The sequence below is a fragment of the Budorcas taxicolor genome, chromosome 20 (assembly GCF_023091745.1).
Source record: "Budorcas taxicolor isolate Tak-1 chromosome 20, Takin1.1, whole genome shotgun sequence".
NCBI classification, from domain to species: domain Eukaryota; kingdom Metazoa; phylum Chordata; class Mammalia; order Artiodactyla; family Bovidae; genus Budorcas; species Budorcas taxicolor.
This window is the reverse complement of record NC_068929.1, coordinates 74,618,684-74,637,820: the sequence shown is the minus strand read 5'-3', so window position 1 is coordinate 74,637,820 and position 19,137 is coordinate 74,618,684. Positions and strand designations below refer to the sequence as shown.

The following is a 19,137-nucleotide window of genomic DNA, read 5'->3' as shown; positions in this document are numbered from 1 at the left end:
GACTCGGCAAACAGCGTTTACGGTCGTTTTTCTTTTTAAAATTTCTGCCTGGTGAGTTAAAATTAAGGTTGTTTTCGGCTGTGACTAATCTCGTAAAATCTTTTTTGAGACAGCATTTGATGCACTCAGACCATGAGCATCTCTTTGGTCTTTGGACTATTATTAGTGGGACGTTGTGAGTCTGGGCTGCCTCTGAGACGGGAAATGCTGTGTGGACAGCTGGTGGCGCCCACTTCGCCCACTCCCGCCGCTGGGGGCAAGTGGGGGTCCCCACGCCTGCAGCTTGCCCGGGGGAGGGGGACGAGGCTCTCAGGCCACCACTGCCCAGCCCCGCGTGGCGTCTGGGCTCAGCCACCTGGGCCACGTGGCCACTGGTCAATGAGTCTATAAGAAGGAGGGACAGTAAGCCCGTCGCCACAGTAACGGAGCCATACCACAAGGCCACCGAAGCCTGCAGTGGCCCTAGCATGGCCTGCCCTGCTCCTGCCCAGATTCCTGGGGTGGAACTTAGATGGGCAGCCTGCAGGCCCTTCCTGGGATGTTCCTGCCAGCTCCGGGTCAGGCCTATGGCTTTCCGCTCTGGCTTTCCTGGCCAGAGGGCTTGGTCACGGTGGCTGAGGCAGCAGGCTGCACCAGCGCCCAGGGCCTCGGCCACCAGAACCTGCCGGCCATGGGGCAGGGTGGGGAAGGAGGCAGGCGCCCTGAGCGGGTGTTCTGCCGAGGCCCTGGGTCACAGGACGCCGGGTTTGCGGGGGAGGCGCTGGAAGCCATCGCAGGTGGGCCGTGGGCAGCAGTGAGAGCACCAGCGCCACCCTCGTCCCGGGGGACGCCCAGCTCTGGGGGCAGCAGGTCCCACCACGCAGGTGCCCAGCAGGTGCCCAGCAGCGCTGCAGCAAGGGAAGGCGGTGCCTTTCCTCCTTGCCTTAGGCGTCTTCCACCCACGCAGTGTTCCACCCAGATGCGAGCGTCTCTGGGAGCCCCTACCAGGAGCTGAGAGCAGCCCAGATGCCCACTGAGCGACAGGGCATACTTAGTGCAGCCTGAGCACGCAGTGGAGTATTAGTCAGCCTTGAAGAGGAAGGGAATTCCAACACAGGCTCTGCACGGACGGGCTTGAGGATACCGTGCTGAGGGCCCGAGCCTGGCCCGGAAGGGCCAGTCCTGTGAGTCCACTCAGGAGGTCCCTGGAGGAGTCGGGCTCCTGGAGACAGGAAGCAGATGGTGGCGGCCGGGACTGGGGAGGGCCGGAGTGTCAGCCTGGGAAGATGAGAAGGCTCTGGAGATGATGCCGCTGGCGGCCGTACAACCACAGGGCTCGTGGGGATGAACCGTGTGCATGAGTGTGGCTAAAATGGTGAGCTTTCTGCTGCATACGTTTTACCACAATATGAGAAGAGCTGGTATTTCGAAGTGCGGTTCTTGTACATATTGGTGTCTGAGGGACACGGGCGTCCAAGCCTCAGTGGTTCAGCTCATCATAGATTCTGAGGCTGACGGTGCTTCCAAAAATCCTCCGGGCTGGTGAACATGGACACACAGGCTTTGTGTTTTTGGGTGAAGAATGTCTGAAGTGGTGCAGAAACCATGAGGGGCACCACCCAGACTTGTCGCCGCCCAGCGGGTGCGCACTCAGGCTGCGTGGGGGCCACTCACAGATGGGGCCCTCCATGCCCAGCCTCCTGTCCTGGAGATCGACCCACACCCTGCTGGTCAGCACACAGGAAAACCTGGCCTCTGTTACACCATGTAGCAGCCCAGACATTTCACGGGTCTCCCCACCCCCACCAAGAAATCCGGGGTCTCCTAGCAGAGGCATGTGGGGGAGATTCGGACCTGGTCACAGACTTGTGACCCTCCACCAGGACGAGCGCAGGCAAACACTGGACTTTCCCCCCCACTGCCCGAAGGTGTGTGGGCAGTGGGAACAGGCGCTTCCGTGGGACTGCACAGGAACTCGTGACAAATGCTGCCGTCTGTCTGGGAACGCGGACATTCCGGTGGACACAGCGTGCACAGTTGATTGCCATTTCATTGGAGTTCGGGGGTTGTGGCTGGTATTTTAATAACAGGCTTTTGGTGAGACGTGGTCGGCGGCGGCAGACTGCTGGGGGCAGGGGTGCCTCGGGGAGCTGTGTGAGCTTGGGTTTGTCGTACAGGAGACTCAGCGCAAAGTCTAAATCTGACTGCAGATCACCACCCTGCTGTTTGCACCTGTGTGTCAGAAACTCATCCAGAACTGTGCAACAAGGCAAGCCGTCGGGCGTCACCTCCTTTTCAAGTCATGTGGGCACAGGCTGCGCGAGGATTCTCCGAGGGAATGTTGCGTCTGCATCTGAGGCCGCAATCTGACCTCAGCTGTGAGCCCCTGGCATCTCTGATATGTCTTAGGCTGCTTTAACATCTTAGCGATTCCCTCTTTTTCTAAAAAAATGTTTCGTGTGTTCATTCACTTGTTGACTGTGCTGAGTCTTCGGTGCTGTGTGTGGGTTTGCTCTGGCTGTGGCGCCTGGGTTTCTCGCCGTGCTGGCGTCTCTTGCTGCACAGCATGGGCTCTGGACGCTCCGGCTCAGTAGCTGGGGCCCGTGGGCTTTGCCCCTCGGCACGTGGGATCTCCCCGGACCAAGGGTCGAGCCCGCGTCACCTGCGCTGGCAGGCGGACTCTTACCCACTGCACCTCCAGGGAGCTGGTCCGTGCTTCCCTCTTGAGTAAGATCTTTTGTTGAGTGTTTACTGTATGTTAGCCTGAGTGCTGTGATGTTTCTTCTCTGAGTTACAGTCTAACAGCGAAGGTGTGGCTTCACAGCAGAGCAAGGTCCCGTGTGCGACTGTGCGGCTGTGTCCCTTTCTGGGGGTTCCGTGGGAATCTTGTGTGATGTCAGGCTGGGCAGAACACACGATTTCCTTTTGGGCCGGACATTGCACTCCATTGATAAATTCATCTTTATGATGGTGAGTCACCCTGTCCAAGACCAAAGGATGTCTTTCTATTGTTCACATATAATTTGGTGTCTCCTGAGATGTTTTAACATTTTCTTCACATCAATTTTGTGTTTTTCTGATTGAGTTTGCAAGTGTTGGGTCTTCTAAAGAGGATTTTATCCATCAGAATGTCCTCTAACATGGTCATTATTCTAGTATGTAAAAGCTATTGACTATATATTTACTTTTATATCCTTCCTGTTTACTGAATTCTTCTATCTGGGTTGCTTCATCATTGATTCTCTAGGGTTTTCCAAATAAACGAAGGAGTCCTCTGCAGGTAGTGATCCTTCTCCCTTCTCAGTGTTAAACCTCCCACTGAGCTCCCTTCTAGTTGTGACAGTTAGCACCCCAGAAGCTCTAGGACAGGCGTCAGCAAACCCTTTCTGTACGTGGCAGATGGCGTTTCAGCCTTCACGGGTATGTTGTCTCTCTGGGAGCTGTCTAGCCTTGCTCTTGTGGTGCACGTACGTAGATGGACAGGTTTGGCCACAGTGTAAGGTGGACTGGAGGGGTGCTGTGGTTCACACACCCCTGGAGAGGGATGTCAGGGCGTCCTTGCCTGGCTTCCTGATCCTCCTGGAAACACCCAGCATTTTCCCCATTAATTAAGTTGCTATCTTAGGAATAACACGGACACACACACACGTCCACACGCATTTTCATGCCTAAATGTATTCATAATTCCTATTCTCTTGAGTGTTTTTTAATCAGAAATGAGTGTTGAATTTTGTTGAAAGCTTTTTTGCCATCTATGAAGACGGCAAAAGTTATAGATTTTTCTCCTTAGAACTATAAACTTGCTTGTCTGGTTAGTTGCTCAGTCATGTCTGACTTTGGAGTTAGATAGACTGTAGCCATCCAGGCTTCTCTGCCCATGGGATTTTTCAGGCTAGAATACTGGAATGGGAGAAGGTTATGCCCTTCTCCAGAGGATCTTCCTGACCCAGGGATCGATAAGCTTGGTGTATTATATCAATGAATTTCCCAATATTGAGCCAAGCTTGCATTCCTAGAATAAATTATTTGATCATGATGTATTCTTTTCATAATGTGAAATTGAAATCTGTTTGCTAATATTTTATTTAGCATATTTGGCATCAATAGTCAAAGTCTGTAACTTTATTTTTATTGAATTTCCTTATCAGAATTAACTGTCCATGTTATAGTTCTTAAGAATTAGAGAATTTTCTTCACTTTCTATTTCTGAGACAATTTAGGGGGCATTGTTATTATCTTATTTTTAAAGATTTTTAAAGCATCTGGGTCAGGCACATTATCCTGGGTTCATGCCTCGATAACTTTGTTTCTTCTACAGAAATTGTGCTTCAGGGTTTCCATCTCTAATGGGTTAATTCTGGTAAATTATTTAATTTTTTGAGTATCACTTTTAATATTTCCTCACTGTATTTTTAACGTCTGTAGGGTGTGTAATGATGTATTCTTTAAAATTCCTTGTGTCAGTCGTATTTTTCTTGATAAATCTTCTAGGAGCTTATCAAGTTTGTTAATCCTTTTAAAGAAGCAATTTTCCACTTTGTAACAATCTTTATTATTTAACTAGTTTAAGAGTTTTCGCTGTTTCTTCTCTTATTTCTAATTTTTCCCTCCTTCTTCTTCTTCTTGTTCCGTCCTCAGTCGTGTCCAGCTCTTTGCAACCCCGTGGACTGCAGCACACCAGGCTTCTCTGTCCATCTCTATCTCCCAGAGTTTGTTCAAACTCATGTCCATTGAGTCGGTGATGCCATCCAACCATCTCATCCTCTGTCATCCCCTTTTCCTCTTCCTTCTATCTTTCCCAGCATCAGGGTCTTTTCCAATAAGTTGGCTCTTTGCATTAGGTGGTCAAAGTATTGGAGCTTCAGTTTCAGCATCATCCCTTCCAATAAATATTCAGGATTAATTTCCTTTAGGATGGATTGGTTGGATCTCCTTGCAGTCCAAGGGACTCTCAAGAGTCTTCTCTAGCACCACAGTTCGAAAGTATCAATTTTTCAGTGCTCAGCCTTCTTTATGGTCAAACTCTCACATCCGTACATGGCTAGTGGAAAAACCATAGCCTTGACTAAATGGACCTTTGTCAGCAGAGTGATGTCTCTGCTTTTTAATGTGCTGTCTAGGTTGGTCATAGCTTTTCTTGCAAGGAGCAAGCGTCTTTGAATTTCATGGCTGCAGTCACCATCCGCAGTGATTTTGGAGCCCAAGAAAATAAAGTTTGTCATTGTTTCCACTGTTTCCCCATATTCGCCCTGAAGTGATGGGACCGGATGCCATGATCTTCATTTTCTGAATGTTGAGCTTTAAGCAGCTTTTTCACTCTCCTCTTTCACTTTCATCAAGAGGCTCTTTAGCTCCTCTTCACTTTCTGCCGAAAGGGTGGCGTCATCTGCATGTCTGAGGTGATTGATGTTGATGCTGGAATCTTGATTCCAGCTTGTGCTTCATCCTTCTCCTTACATTGTGTTTAATTGTCTCTAGTTTCTTGAGGAGGAATTACACACTTTGTTCTTTTGAGGCAGTCATCGTAAGCTTACTGAGACTTTACGTTGCCTGTTCTGATTATATGTAACTTGCAGTTCATCACCGCTGTGTGTCCTCTCATGACGGGGTGCAGAGTTGTGTAGTTTTACTTGTCCTTGTGGTTCTCCATCAGGTTTTAGAAGTGTGAGGCTTTGGATTAGGTGGCTGCCATTATCCTATCACTTCATGGCAAACAGAAGGTGAAAAGTGGAAGCAGTGACTGATTTGCTTTTCATGGGCTCCAAAATCACTGTGGACCTTGATTGCAGCCATGAAATTAAAAGACACTTGCTCCTTGGAAGAAAAGCTATGGCAAACCTAGGCAGCCTATTAAAAAGCAGAGATGTTACTTTGCCAAGAAGGGTCTTTCTAATCAAAGCTATGGTTTTGCTAGTGGTAGTCATGTACGGACGTGAAAGGTGGACCATAAAGAAGGCTGAGCACTGAAGAATTGATGCTTTCAAATTATAGTGCTAGAGAAGACTCTTGAAAGTCCCTTGGACTACAAGGAGATCAAACCAGTCCATTCTAAAGGAAATCAGTCCTGAATATTTTGTGGAAGGACTGATGCTGAAGTTCCAATACTGGCTACCTGATGGGAAGAGCCAACTCATTGGAGAAGACCCTGATGCTGGGAAAGACTGAGGGCAAGCGGAGAAGGGGACGACAGAGGATGAGGTGGTTGGATGGCATCACTGACTCAATGGACATAATTTGAGCAAGCTCCAGCAGATAGTGGAGGACAGAAGAGCCTGGTGGGCTATAGTCTATGGAGTCGCAGAGTCAGACATGACTTGGAGACTGAACAACAACATTATCCTGGGTCCCTAGAAATCTTCAATACCAGTACTTTGAAAGCTCCTAGAAATTGATATTTATAAATCCTAATAGAAAAATCAGCACATAACACGCACAGGTATTTTACCAAAAAAGAAATACAAGTTACCAATGAATGTGTGAAATGTTTTTCGATCTCATTAATAATCAAAGAATAATAATTATAATTATCATTATAATTTATCACATAAAACTGGCAAAGATTAGAAAAAAGAAAGAAGTACCCAGAATGGTCAAGGATTAAGAGAAATGAATATTACAATGTATTGCTGATAGCTGCAAGCTTCATGGAAGTTAATGCAAAGTCTCTAAATGTCTGCATGTTAAAGCGTCCAGCTGCCTAACCCTCCCTAACCTCCCGCTCTGCCCTGGGCCCGGAGAGTCAGACTGCTCCTGCCCGCCTGCAGGGGGTGGCACAAACAGTGAGCCGCTCCACACGTGGCGCCTGCACTCACCAGGACCCATGCCGCCTGGGCTGCTGTCTTCCTTGTCAGGACGAGGGGGACGCCAGGCAGACAGGCAGGCAGACAGCTGGCTGACAGGGTGGGCACTGAGCAGGTGCTCACGGGCCTGTGGTCCCTCGTGCACCCTCACTCGCCATGGCCCTGGGAAGCCTGTGTAGGAGGGGCTGGAGGGCCTGCTTCTCAAAAAAAGGGGAACGTTAAACTGAGCCCAACACAGTGCCTGCCACAATAGTGACAGATTTAGCAATCATTAAGACATTGTGAATAATGGCACTAAAATCCACCCCCTTCCCACTCAGCATCTCCCCAGAATGCACCCAGACTGGAGGATCTTAGAGGTGAGGGGAACCAGATGTTCTAGGAATACGTTTTCCTCATCATAAATAAGTGGGTATAGAAAATGAAAAAAAAAAGGGAAAGGATGTTTGATGATTAGGTACACTTGAACACCAAAATCAAGAGAGAAGCTTATAGGTGGATTTCCTTGAATATAGATGAATATTTCCCAAATGAAATGCGTCAGTTCCAAGAACACACTAGAAATGATGATCAGATAAGTTTTACCCTCCATAGGCAAGAATGATTCGCCATCAGAAAATCTGTCAGTGAGACTCACTGCATTAATATACTAGAGGAAACCTACGTGATGGTTTCAGCAGATACAGAAATAGCCCTTGTTGGATGGAGCTCAACATTTTTTCGTGATAAGAATTCCTATCACACCAGAACGTGGTATAGAGGACGGGAAAACCCACCTTGTGGCACAAACGTTCCTGTTGTGTTCCAGGCATCAGTGTGTCTCATCTCACTGTGGTGATGTTTGTATTTTATACAACATCATTTGATAATCATTAGAAAAAGAACCCAAGTCATGAGCCTTATAAACGGTGACCAAGTTCTCCTGTCACCTGCTGGCTCAGGACATTTTGTGAACAGTCATAAAAAAACTAAAAGTGGGCCTTTCTGGAGGTTATGAATTCAGACCACAAAACAGGGGGGAAAGGGTTGAAAAGCCAAAGAGAACCACTGCCTGGTGTCTTCACTGTGGGTGAGGTCATGGGGGTGAGATCATGCGAGTGATGTCGGCGTTCTCTTTGTTCCAGTCCCTCCACGGCTTCGCTCTGGTGGTGAGCGCGGAAGGGATGATCTTCTACGCGTCGGCCACGATCGTGGACTACCTGGGCTTCCACCAGGTGAGCACAGCGCCCCGTCTGCTGGGGTTCGGCCCCGCCTGCGGTCCGGGCCCGTCTGCTGCGGTTCAGTCCCGCTGCCTTGAAGGCATGCGCTGTCTTCAAGGTGTGTGTGTGCTTAGCTGCTCAGTCATGTCTGACTCTGCGACCCTGTGGACTGTCGCCATCAGGCTCCTCTGTCCGTGGAATTCTCCAGGCAAGAATACTGGAGTGGACTGCCCTTCCTTCCCAACCCAGGGGTCAAACCCGGGTCTCTGCATTGCAGGTGGATTCTTTATTGTCTGAGCCACCAAGGACTTTGAACTTTCAAACTTCAAGGTTTAAAACGTCTCTAAAATCAAACTTTTTCTTTTTTTAAATCACCGACCTTTTGTCAGATGAGGTTTTGCACACCCGGCTTTGTCTGGGGCTCAGGGTCACGGTGAGAGGCATGCCGGCATCCTGGGTGTCCCTGGTCCCACAGCAGCGACTTCTGCACCTGCAGCCCTACCTCTACCCTCCTCGCAGCGAGAGGCTGGTCAGGGCCAGGCAGGGGCCTGTCCTGAGCTGCACCTCAGTGCCTCAAACCCCGGATGCGATGTGCAGTCAGGATCCAGTGTGCTCCAGAATCGCTCTTGCTGGTGTGCAGATGGCTCACCCGGAATGTTGCCCCAGGTCAGCACAGCCTGGACGATTCCAGACCTCAGGGCAGAGCGGGATGGAGTCCATCCAACCCCGGGTCCAAGGAGGTGGCTCAGTGAGAAGCCCCAGGAAAGGAAGTGGGACCTGGCTTGGCCTCTGGGAGGGAAAAGTCTCACGAGCAATCCAAGCCCAGAGTCAAACGCTGGTGAAACCTCCTGGCTCTGCAACTTGGGTGGCTGGGGTCTGAGGACAAGCCGGGCACAAGTGTGGCCGCCCCCCGCCAAAAGAAAACACCTGCCCGCCCCCCCAGCCCCTCTGCAGGGAGCTCACAGCACAGGGTTATAAACTCCAGGAAGCCACCAACTGCCAGCCCTGGCACCTTCCCTGAGGAATTCAAGATAAAAACAGGTGGATTTGAGAGAGAATAAGACAGAACCTGGAAAAACCCAGAATACAGTGTGTGCTCAGGGCCTCATCCGGGGGCAGAACGTGCAGTGATTCCAACACTTGACTATAGAGAAGGACTGTCAGCTTCAAGACACAGGGTGAGCCAGAGAGGCGCGGGCACAGTGGGCGGAGGGCAGTGGGGCTGAGCCGGGCCTGGAGCGCATTTGAGACCCCCTCGCCCGCAAGGCCACGGTGGCCCCTGGGAGGTGGACAGTCCACCAAGGGCCCCCCCCCCCCACGCTGGCATGCTTGCCTGGAGGCTGGAGACCACCCCGCGGAGCGGGGGCACCTCTGCGGGCCAGGCCAAACATTCGCAGCACCCGGGTCAGAGCCCAGCGAGCAAGGCAATGGGGGACAAGACGTGCAGTTAATACCGACAGTCTTCCTGATGGGCCAGAAGCCACGGCCGGGGGTTGGGAGAGAAGCCCGGAGGTCGGGCTGCCTGCGGGGGCTTCCGGCTCCGCCCGTTAGACGCCGGCCTCCCCCGCGAGCTGCCAGACGGGCCTCCAGGTGCACGCTCAGCGCCTCTCCACCTGCCGGCGTCCTGCGTCCTGCGGGGCCTCCTTCCACGGTCGCTCCGCAGGGGCCGCGCCACGGGGCCGGGCCCCTCTCGAGCAGCGCCCCTCTCCCAGGCCCGCCAGGGCGGAGCGAGCCTGTGGGCCCGACGATTCGAGCCCCAAGTAATGAAGCCTTCTTCGCGCCCCTGGGCGTCGTGTGCAGCACCTGGATCTAGAGAAATGTGATGTGCTCGCCTGTGCCCGCTGAGAATTTTTTTTTTTGCCCCAATCGCTGTTGCCTGAGTTGCTCTGTAAATTCTCGGGACACCCAGACCACCTGCTTTTGGCTGTGTAATTCGAAGGTCCCACCCCCGGGGTTGGGTTTCTGTGGGAAATGCAGGTGCCTTGTAGAGACCTGATTCCAGGTCTGAACTTGCTAATTGGAGCTTTTGTTTTCTTGGAACTCGGTTATTTCCTCTGAAGTGTTAGAAGTTAAAAAAAAAAAAAAAAAAAGTTTTGCCTTTTATTATAAGGAAATTGTTTCCAAATGCCATTAAATCAGGCAGTGCCTCTCGTTTATGTAAAACATTTCATGAGCATATTAGACCAGCCCTGTGCTATTATTGTCAGCTTCTTGGGCAAAATGCTTTACAAAAAGTCAGGAACCAGCCGTTTCCTGCAGCAACCTGAGTGCCTCGGTTCAGTGTCTTGCGTTCCAGTGCTCTTTGAGATGAACAAATGGGCTTTAGATGTGTATTTTAGTTGCCCTTGCCTTTGCTGCTATAAGAGGTTGTCCATTCTCTCCGAGGTCAGCAGTGGGAGCGTCTCATCCCCAGGTGAATCAGGACGGATGTGAGGGCCTGTGGCAGGAAGCAGTTAAGGGCCCACAGGCATGGAGAGCGGATATGAGCTCTCTCTGCACAAAAGGCAAAGATGGTCACTGCTGGAATGAGCTGTTTGTGAAAACGGCTGTGCTTTTATCCTCGACTCTGCGGAGGGTGGTTCGGAGCCAAGATGAGACGCTCTGACCAGACCAGAGCGGGCTTGTTCTGTGCTCTGGGAACAGCTGACACGTCACTCTCCCCTGCTTCTAAGATCCCTCACCATTTATTCTTCTTGACTTCGTTTGTAGGAATCAAACCCTAGACATTAGGAAAGATGAAGGGAAGCCAGGCTGACTGCCACGACCTCAGTTTTCTCATCCCAGAAAGTGTCGGCATTTAAGTGTGTGTGTGTTAGCTGTTCATTTGTGTCCAACTCTTTGTGGCTCCATGCACAGTAATCCCCCAGGCTTCTCTGTCTAACACCTTCTGCTCTAGCCTAACACCTCTCTGCCTAACACCCAGCCTGATCTGCGATGCCTCCTCCAGCTCTGCTTGTCCTCCTCCAAGTCGATCTCCTCCTGTGTCAGTTAAGCCGCAGACCCACCCTTTGCATCCCTTTCGTGGGTTATCTGAGGTGTGCGGAGAAGGCAAATGGGGCAGCAGGGTGCCCCTAGGGTTCTGCTGAAACTCACCAGGGAATATGTGGATCACAGTGCCTACTTATTAGTTTACAGTGAGAAATATCCAGCGCTCAGACATCAGCACAGTTTTTTCCCTTTAATCAAAACCATGGAGGGGAAAATGCCATCCATCAAAGAAGGATGGAAAAACACCAAATTCCTAGTAATGAGTCAAGCAAGTCATACGTAGTACTTCCACTCAGAAAATAGAAAGCATTATCTAAAGAAATTTAAAGATCCAGAGCATTGAAGAATTGGTGCTTTCTAATTGTGTTATTGGAGAAGACTCTTCAGAGTCCCTTGGACTGCAAGGAGATCCAACCAGTCAATCCTAAAGGAAATCAGTCCCAAATATTCATTGGAAGGACTGATGCTGAAGCTGAAGCTCCAATACTTTGGCCACCAGATGCAAAGAGCTGACTCATTGTAAAAGACCCTAATGCTGGGAAAGATTGAAGGCAGGAGGAGAAGGGGGCAGCAGAGGATGAGATGGTTGGATGGCATCACCGACTCAATGGACATGAGTTTGAGCAAGCTCCAGGAGTCATGGAAAGACAGGGAGGCCTGGTGTGCTACAGTCCATGGGATCGCAAAGAGTCGGGCATGGCTTAGCAACTGAACTGCAAGAAAATGGAAAGATACGCTGTGAACTGGAGGACTTAATATTATCACAAAGGGGACTGATCAAGTTATAGAATAACTGGCGTCCCTGGTGGCTCAGTGGAAAAGAATCCACCTGCCAAGCTGGGAGACACAGGTCCAATCCCTGGTCAGGAAGATCCCTGAAGAAGGAAATGGCAACCCAGTCCAGTGTTCTTGCTTGAGAGATTCCATGGACAGAGGAGCCTGGTGGGCTGCAGTCCATAGTGTCGCTAAGAGTCGGGCACAGCTTAGCGACTTAACAACAGCAACAAAGGACAGATACGGTGCTGCTTTTCTGGGAGGAAACTGGGCAAGCTGATTGGAAATGCAGAGACCTGAGCAAACCCAGCACCATGAGGGAGGGCATTGATGATCTCTGGGACATACAGTCCCAGACACAACACTTCATGTCCAGCTCAGTGGCTGAGACCAGTGGGGTCAGTGCAAAGAAGGACACACGGCCTCAAAAGACAGGCGAGGTTCACAGCAGATTTGGGTTCACAGTGAAGCCGATGTTGCCAGGGGTGGGCAGGCGCTGGTCTTGTCAGTAAATGGTGCCTCAGGGACTGGATCCTCTTGAAAAGAATGACTCCCGACACCTGCCTCACACCACGCGGAGTCAATGGGAGATGGTGGACGTTTCTAGAAGATGACAGGACAGAGTCAGGAGGTATCTGAGGAACAAGCACACAGAGGGGACAGAAGCCGTAAAGCCTGACCGTGAGGAGGGACTGACGGACCCGGCTGTGTCAGACCCGTGAGGAGCGCAGCCGGCCCAGGAGCGGGGAGGCTGCCTGCCAAGGAGCCCGCCGAGGCAGGACGCCCGTCCGGGAGGGTGCAGAAGGGGCCGGGGCGGCCGGGCGGCGCTGGGCGCGCGCGCGCGCGGCCGCCTGGAGACGAACGCGCCTGCGGGAAGGCGCTCGCTTCACTAGCCCTCGCGATGCGCCGGTTCAACGTTAAGCAGGAGCCGCGCCGCGCGGCCGCGGGCTCAGCAAGGCCGCGGAGCGCCCGGGCTCGCGCGCGGCTGGCGGCGGCCCCGCTGGGGCTGAGGCCCTGTCCACCCCGTGGCCCACGTGCCAGTCCGGGGTGCGAGCCGAGCAGAACCGCCCTGGGAGACACGGCAGCCGTGCCGGCGAGCGGCCCGGCCGGCAGGGAGGGACGCCCCCGCGGCGGCGTGCCTCACGGCGGAGAGCCGCGCCGCGGAGGGGCCGAGCGGCTGCCTGCTTCAGCACCTGGGGCCGCGCCGCCAGCGTGAGACGACACAGAGGGCCCGGGGCTCCATTTGCGAACAGAACCAGCCGGGGCTGCGGGCTCTGTGCCGTGGCTGCCTCCGAGGAGGGCGGAGGGGAGGGTTCTCAGTCCTGACTGGGTGGGGCCGCTGCGGGCCTATCATGTGGGCACATTTCACATTCTGCGTTTCGCCTGCATCACAAAACTGCATGAGGAGAGCTTCACTCTGGGACATGCCCTCATGACCCGAGAGCCTCCAGGTGAGGGGGCCTCCAGGTGAGGGGGGCCTTCAGGTGAGGGGGGCCTTCAGGTGAAGGGGAGCCTCCAGGTGAGGGGGGCCTTCAGGTGAGGGGGCCTCCAGGTGAGGGGGCCTCCAGGTGAAGGGGGCCTTCAGGTGAAGGGGAGCCTCCAGGTGAGGGGGGCCTTCAGGTGAGGGGGCCTCCAGGTGAGGGGGGCCTTCAGGTGAGGGGGCCTCCAGGTGAGGGGGGCCTTCAGGTGAGGGGGCCTCCAGGTGAAGGGGAGCCTCCAGGTGAGGGGGGCCTTCAGGTGAGGGGGGCTCCAGGCGAGGGGGGCCTCCAGGTGAGGGGTGACTTCAGGTGAACGGGAGCCTCCAGGTGAGGGGGGGTCCTCCAGGTGAGGGGTGACTTCAGGTGAAGGGGAGCCTCCAGGTGAGGGGGGCCTTCAGGTGAAGGGGAGCCTCCAGGTGAGGGGGGCCTTCAGGTGAAGGGGAGCCTCCAGGTGAAGGGGAGCCTCCAGGTGAGGGGGGCCTTCAGGTGAGGGGGCCTCCAGGTGAAGGGGAGCCTCCAGGTGAGGGGGGCCTTCAGGTGAGGGGTGACTTCAGGTGAAGGGGAGCCTCCAGGTGAGGGGGGCCTTCAGGTGAAGGGGAGCCTCCAGGTGAAGGGGAGCCTCCAGGTGAGGGGGGCCTTCAGGTGAGGGGGCCTCCAGGTGAAGGGGAGCCTCCAGGTGAGGGGGCCTCCAGGTGAGGGGGGCCTTCAGGTGAGGGGGGCCTTCAGGTGAAGGGGAGCCTCCAGGTGAGGGGGGCCTTCAGGTGAGGGGGGCTCCAGGCGAGGGGGGCCTCCAGGTGAGGGGTGACTTCAGGTGAACGGGAGCCTCCAGGTGAGGGGGGGTCCTCCAGGTGAGGGGTGACTTCAGGTGAAGGGGAGCCTCCAGGTGAGGGGGGCCTTCAGGTGAAGGGGAGCCTCCAGGTGAAGGGGAGCCTCCAGGTGAGGGGGGCCTTCAGGTGAGGGGGGCTCCAGGTGAGGGGGGCCTTCAGGTGAGGGATGGCTTCAGGTGAGGGGCGTGCCTCCAGGCGAGGGGAGCCTCCAGGCGAGGGGGGAGCCTCCAGGTGAGGGGGGGGGGTCCTCCAGGTGAGGGGGGCCTTCAGGTGAGGGGGGCTCCAGGCGAGGGGGGCCTCCAGGTGAGGGGTGACTTCAGGTGAACGGGAGCCTCCAGGTGAGGGGGGGTCCTCCAGGTGAGGGGTGACTTCAGGTGAAGGGGAGCCTCCAGGTGAGGGGTGACTTCAGGTGAAGGGGAGCCTCCAGGTGAAGGGGAGCCTCCAGGTGAGGGGGGCCTTCAGGTGAAGGGGAGCCTCCAGGTGAAGGGGAGCCTCCAGGTGAGGGGGGCCTTCAGGTGAGGGGGCCTCCAGGTGAAGGGGAGCCTCCAGGTGAGGGGGGCCTTCAGGTGAGGGGGCCTCCAGGTGAAGGGGAGCCTCCAGGTGAAGGGGAGCCTCCAGGTGAGGGGGGCCTTCAGGTGAGGGGGGGCTCCAGGTGAGGGGGGCCTTCAGGTGAGGGATGGCTTCAGGTGAGGGGCGTGCCTCCAGGCGAGGGGAGCCTCCAGGCGAGGGGGGAGCCTCCAGGTGAGGGGGGGGGTCCTCCAGGTGAGGGGGGCCTTCAGGTGAGGGGGGCTCCAGGCGAGGGGGGCCTCCAGGTGAGGGGTGACTTCAGGTGAACGGGAGCCTCCAGGCGAGGGGGGAGCCTCCAGGTGAGGGGGGCCTTCAGGTGAGGGGGCCTCCAGGTGAAGGGGAGCCTCCAGGTGAGGGGGGCCTTCAGGTGAGGGGGGCCTTCAGGTGAGGGGGGCCTTCAGGTGAGGGGGCCTCCAGGTGAGGGGGGCCTTCAGGTGAGGGGGGCCTTCAGGTGAGGGGGCCTCCAGGTGAAGGGGAGCCTCCAGGTGAGGGGGGCCTTCAGGTGAGGGGTGACTTCAGGTGAAGGGGAGCCTCCAGGTGAGGGGGGGCCTTCAGGTGAAGGGGAGCCTCCAGGGGAAGGGGAGCCTCCAGGTGAGGGGGGCCTTCAGGTGAGGGGGCCTCCAGGTGAAGGGGAGCCTCCAGGTGAGGGGGGCCTTCAGGTGAGGGGGCCTCCAGGTGAAGGGGAGCCTCCAGGTGAGGGGGGCCTTCAGGTGAGGGGGGCTCCAGGCGAGGGGGGCCTTCAGGTGAGGGGGGCCTTCAGGTGAGGGGGGCCTCCAGGTGAGGGGTGACTTCAGGTGAAGGGGAGCCTCCAGGTGAGGGGGAGCCTCCAGGTGAGGAGGGCTCCAGGTGAGGGGGGCCTCCAGGTGAGTGGGGCTCCAGGCGAGGGGGGCCTCCAGGTGAGGGGTGACTTCAGGTGAGGGGGTCCTCCAGGTGAGAGGGAGCCTCTAGGTGAGGGGTGGCTTCAGGTGAGGGGCGTGCCTCCAGGCGAGGGGAGCCTCCAGGCGAGGGGGGAGCCTCCAGGTGAGGGGGGGGGTCCTCCAGGTGAGGGGGCAGCCTTCAGGTGAGGGGAGCCTCCAGGTGAGGGGTTCCTCCAGGCGAGGGGAGCCTCCAGGTGAGGGGGTCCTCCAGGTGAGGGGGAGCCTCCAGGTGAGGGATGGCTTCAGGTGAGGGGCGTGCCTCCAGGCGAGGGGAGCCTCCAGGCGAGGGGGGAGCCTCCAGGTGAGGGGGGAGCCTCCAGGTGAGGGGGGTCCTCCAGGTGAGGGGGCAGCCTTCAGGTGAGGGGAGCCTCCAGGTGAGGGGGAGCCTCCAGGTGAGGGGGAGCCTCCAGGTGAGGGGGGTCCTCCAGGCGAGGGGAGCCTCCAGGCGGGCACCATCTCTCCTCAGGCTCCTTCTGTAACTGTGGCCCCTGAATGTCAAACAGGTAACCCCAGGAAGGTAGAAAATGAGTGTGATTTTAACTCGAAGGCTAAACTCTAATCATGTGCGCACACGCCCCCCACAGTCTAAGACACAGGGTTCACAGAAAGAAGCAGACGCTGAGGCCAGAAGTGCTGTGGTCCTTGCCCAGTGTTGCCCAGGGCTCTGGTGGGAATGAGGACCACTCACAGGGCACGGGGACGCACCAGGCCTTCCCTCCTGCTGACACCTGCGGCACCTTCTGATTCTCACGCACCTGGAGGCCCCCTCACCTGGAGGCTGTGCCCTCACCTGGAGGCCCCCTCACCTGGAGGCTGCGCCCTCACCTGGAGGCCCCCTCACCTGGAGGCTCCCCCCTCACCTGGAGGCCCCCTCACCTGAGTCCCCCCTCACCTGGAGGCCCCCCTCACCTGGAGGCCCCTCCTCACCTGAGTCCCCCCTCACATGGAGTCCCCCCTCACTTAGAGGCTCTTCCCTCACCTGTGGCCCCCCCATCCACTCTGAGTGAGGTTGCCTATTACTTCCTAAGAAGGTAACCTCATTTGTGAAGCCTTGATCCTCAGGAACTTTTCCTCCCTCTGGTTTTTACAGTGACCCAGTTGAGAAACAATGAAACTCAGCAGTGGGCCAGCTGAAGGGGCCGAGGGGCTTCTGCGGGACGGGGGTCCCAGGGGTGAATGAGCGATGCCGTTCAGTTCAGATGGGAAGACGTGCACCAGCCTCGGTGTTTGTCGACACTCTGGATGTTTTCGCCGACAATCGAGTCCGCTGAGGTCTGCCTTCAAAGCCCGAGGCAGGGCCTTGATGCCCCGGGCTGCGGGGTCCCAGCGTAGACCTGGGCACTGGGGCGGCCTCTGCGCTCAGGGCCTGAGCAGGTGGGGGGACCCAGGACCAGAGAGAGGGTTGTGGGTCGGAGGGTCCTTGCAGCATCCTGCCGGGGCAGCAGTCAGGCCTGGGGACCCCAGCCCGGCCCTGTCTCACCATACAGGTGTGCTGCCCTAATTAACTTTGGATCCGAGTGTCACAAAGAGGCTGGAAGGTGACCAGACCTAAGCACACAGCTCGATGCGGTTGGAGTCAGCTTTGAGCAGTGGGAATCTTGATCCCAAATGAAGTTTCATCTCTGAGCCCCTGATCTGCCCCTGGAGGCACCGCCTGGCCTGGGGGGCACTTTGTGGGCTGGACGCCTGGGGTCCAGGCAGTGTTGGTTGCCTCCTGTTGGGGGGGACTTTCTTTTCACGGGTGTGACTTGCCTTTGACAGATGGAGGAGATGTTTTTGCGGTCATTAACCCTGGAATACAGTGTGGACATTCCCTCGGGGTAAGGCTAAAATGACTGTCTCGTGTTCCAGACGGACGTGATGCACCAGAATATTTATGACTACATCCACGTGGATGACCGCCAGGACTTCCGCCGGCAGCTGCACTGGGCCATGGACCCTCCTCAGGCAGGGTGCGGGCAGCCCCTGCTCTCAGAGACAGGTGGGTCCTGGGGGCCCTGGTCTGAGGCAGACTCGGAGGCTCCTGAGACGCTTGGACGCCTCCGCAGGGGTTGCCCCTTTTCCCCTCCTCCCGTTGAAGTGCCATCGACGCCCCTTCCTCCTCGGAGACCTCCTCCCGCGCGCCCCCACCCCTTCTCAGGAGGCTTCCCCAGGCGGCGCTCCGGCTCCCAGGGCGCCGTGTCTCCTGCACTGTAGGGCGTGAGGCCCAGAAGCCAGGGACCCTGTCTCTAGTTTTGCGAACTCCTCCTCTGATGCATGTCTTCTAGGAAATTCTCTCCGCCTGCCTGAGATTTGCCTGAAACAGTCCCCCAGATGTTGCTGTCTGTTCAGGGACGTTGTCCCCTGTGGGCAGGACCCCCGAGGTGTCTCAGATCTGCGGCCCCTGCCCATTGGACATGCCAGGCAGGCGCCAGGTCCCTGAGATGGCAGAGCAGATGAGAGCTCAGGGGGCAGGGCGAGTGGCTGCCCCTGGGGTGCGGTGCAGGGAGACGGGGTCCTGGGTCTACCACACGTTCCCCACAGTGGTCAGGAACTCAAGGAGTTTCCAGCATGCCTTCACATGGCAGCGTGGGTCGCCTCCTACAGGTAGAGAAGACGCAGTGCCAGACGCCGACCAGCTTTACAAGCTCAGAGCAAAAGCCCGAGCTAACAGACACTCACGAGGGGCAGGGGGCGGGTGCTCCGGGAGGGAGGCCTGTGCGTTACGTGCCAACAGCTGCTGTTGGCACCACGAACTTGCTGACCAGGGTGTTTCTGCTTTCTCCTTGGTCCCCGCCGTCTGTGCCCAGGAGAGGATGCGGTCCTGGGGAGGCTGCTCCGGGCCCAGGAAGGGGGCGCAGACCCGCCCACTGAGTACTCGGCCTTCCTGACGCGCTCCTTCGTCTGCCGTGTGCGCTGCCTGCTGGACAGCACCTCGGGCTTCCTGGTGAGTGAGTGGGTGGGGATGGCACCTCGGGGCTCCTGGTGAGAGAGTGGGTGCAGGGTGGCACCTGGGAGCATCCTGGTGAGAGAGAGGGTGGGGATGGCACCTCGGGGCTCCTGGTGAGAGAGTGGGTGGGGATGGCACCTGGGGGCTCCTGGTGAGAGAGTGGCTGCAGGGTGGCACCTGGGAGCATCCTGGTGAGAGAGAGGGTGGGGATGGCACCTGGGGCTCCTGGTGAGAGAGTGGGTGGGGATGGCACCTCGGGGCTCCTGGTGAGAGAGTGGGTGGGGATGGCACCTGGGGGCTCCTGGTGAGAGAGTGGCTGCAGGGTGGCACCTGGGAGCATCCTGGTGAGAGAGAGGGTGGGGATGGCACCTGGGGCTCCTGGTGAGAGAGTGGCTGCAGGGCCAGTGCTGCGTGAGTCCAGGCCTGGGCCTGGCACGGGGCTCCAAGGTCCATGGGAGCAGTTGGCGAAGCGAGGGGCGGGGTGTGGATGCCTCGGGGGGTCTGGCCTCGTTGGGCAGGGCTGGGCCACGGCAGGCTGATGAGAATGCAGCGGCGGTGACAGCCCCTACCCCTGCTCCTCCTTTATTCAGGCGGCTGGCTGGCTGTCCAGAAGGCCTTTTGTTTTGATCATACTTGGTTTTCAGTTTTGTGGAAAACTAAGATGGCTTTTGCTTCACAT

General features: G+C 56.4%; 1 protein-coding gene across 1 annotated transcript in view; it reads left to right on the top strand.

The window, feature by feature from the left end:
• Positions 1-19,137, top strand: part of AHRR (aryl hydrocarbon receptor repressor) — an 82,316-nt gene that overhangs the window by 52,791 nt on the left and 10,388 nt on the right. Inside the window, exons 5-7 of the mRNA XM_052659281.1 lie at positions 7,904-7,993; positions 17,381-17,510; positions 18,319-18,455. Coding sequence (XP_052515241.1) covers positions 7,904-7,993; positions 17,381-17,510; positions 18,319-18,455 — 357 coding nt within the window. The remainder of the gene's footprint in view (positions 1-7,903; positions 7,994-17,380; positions 17,511-18,318; positions 18,456-19,137) is intronic.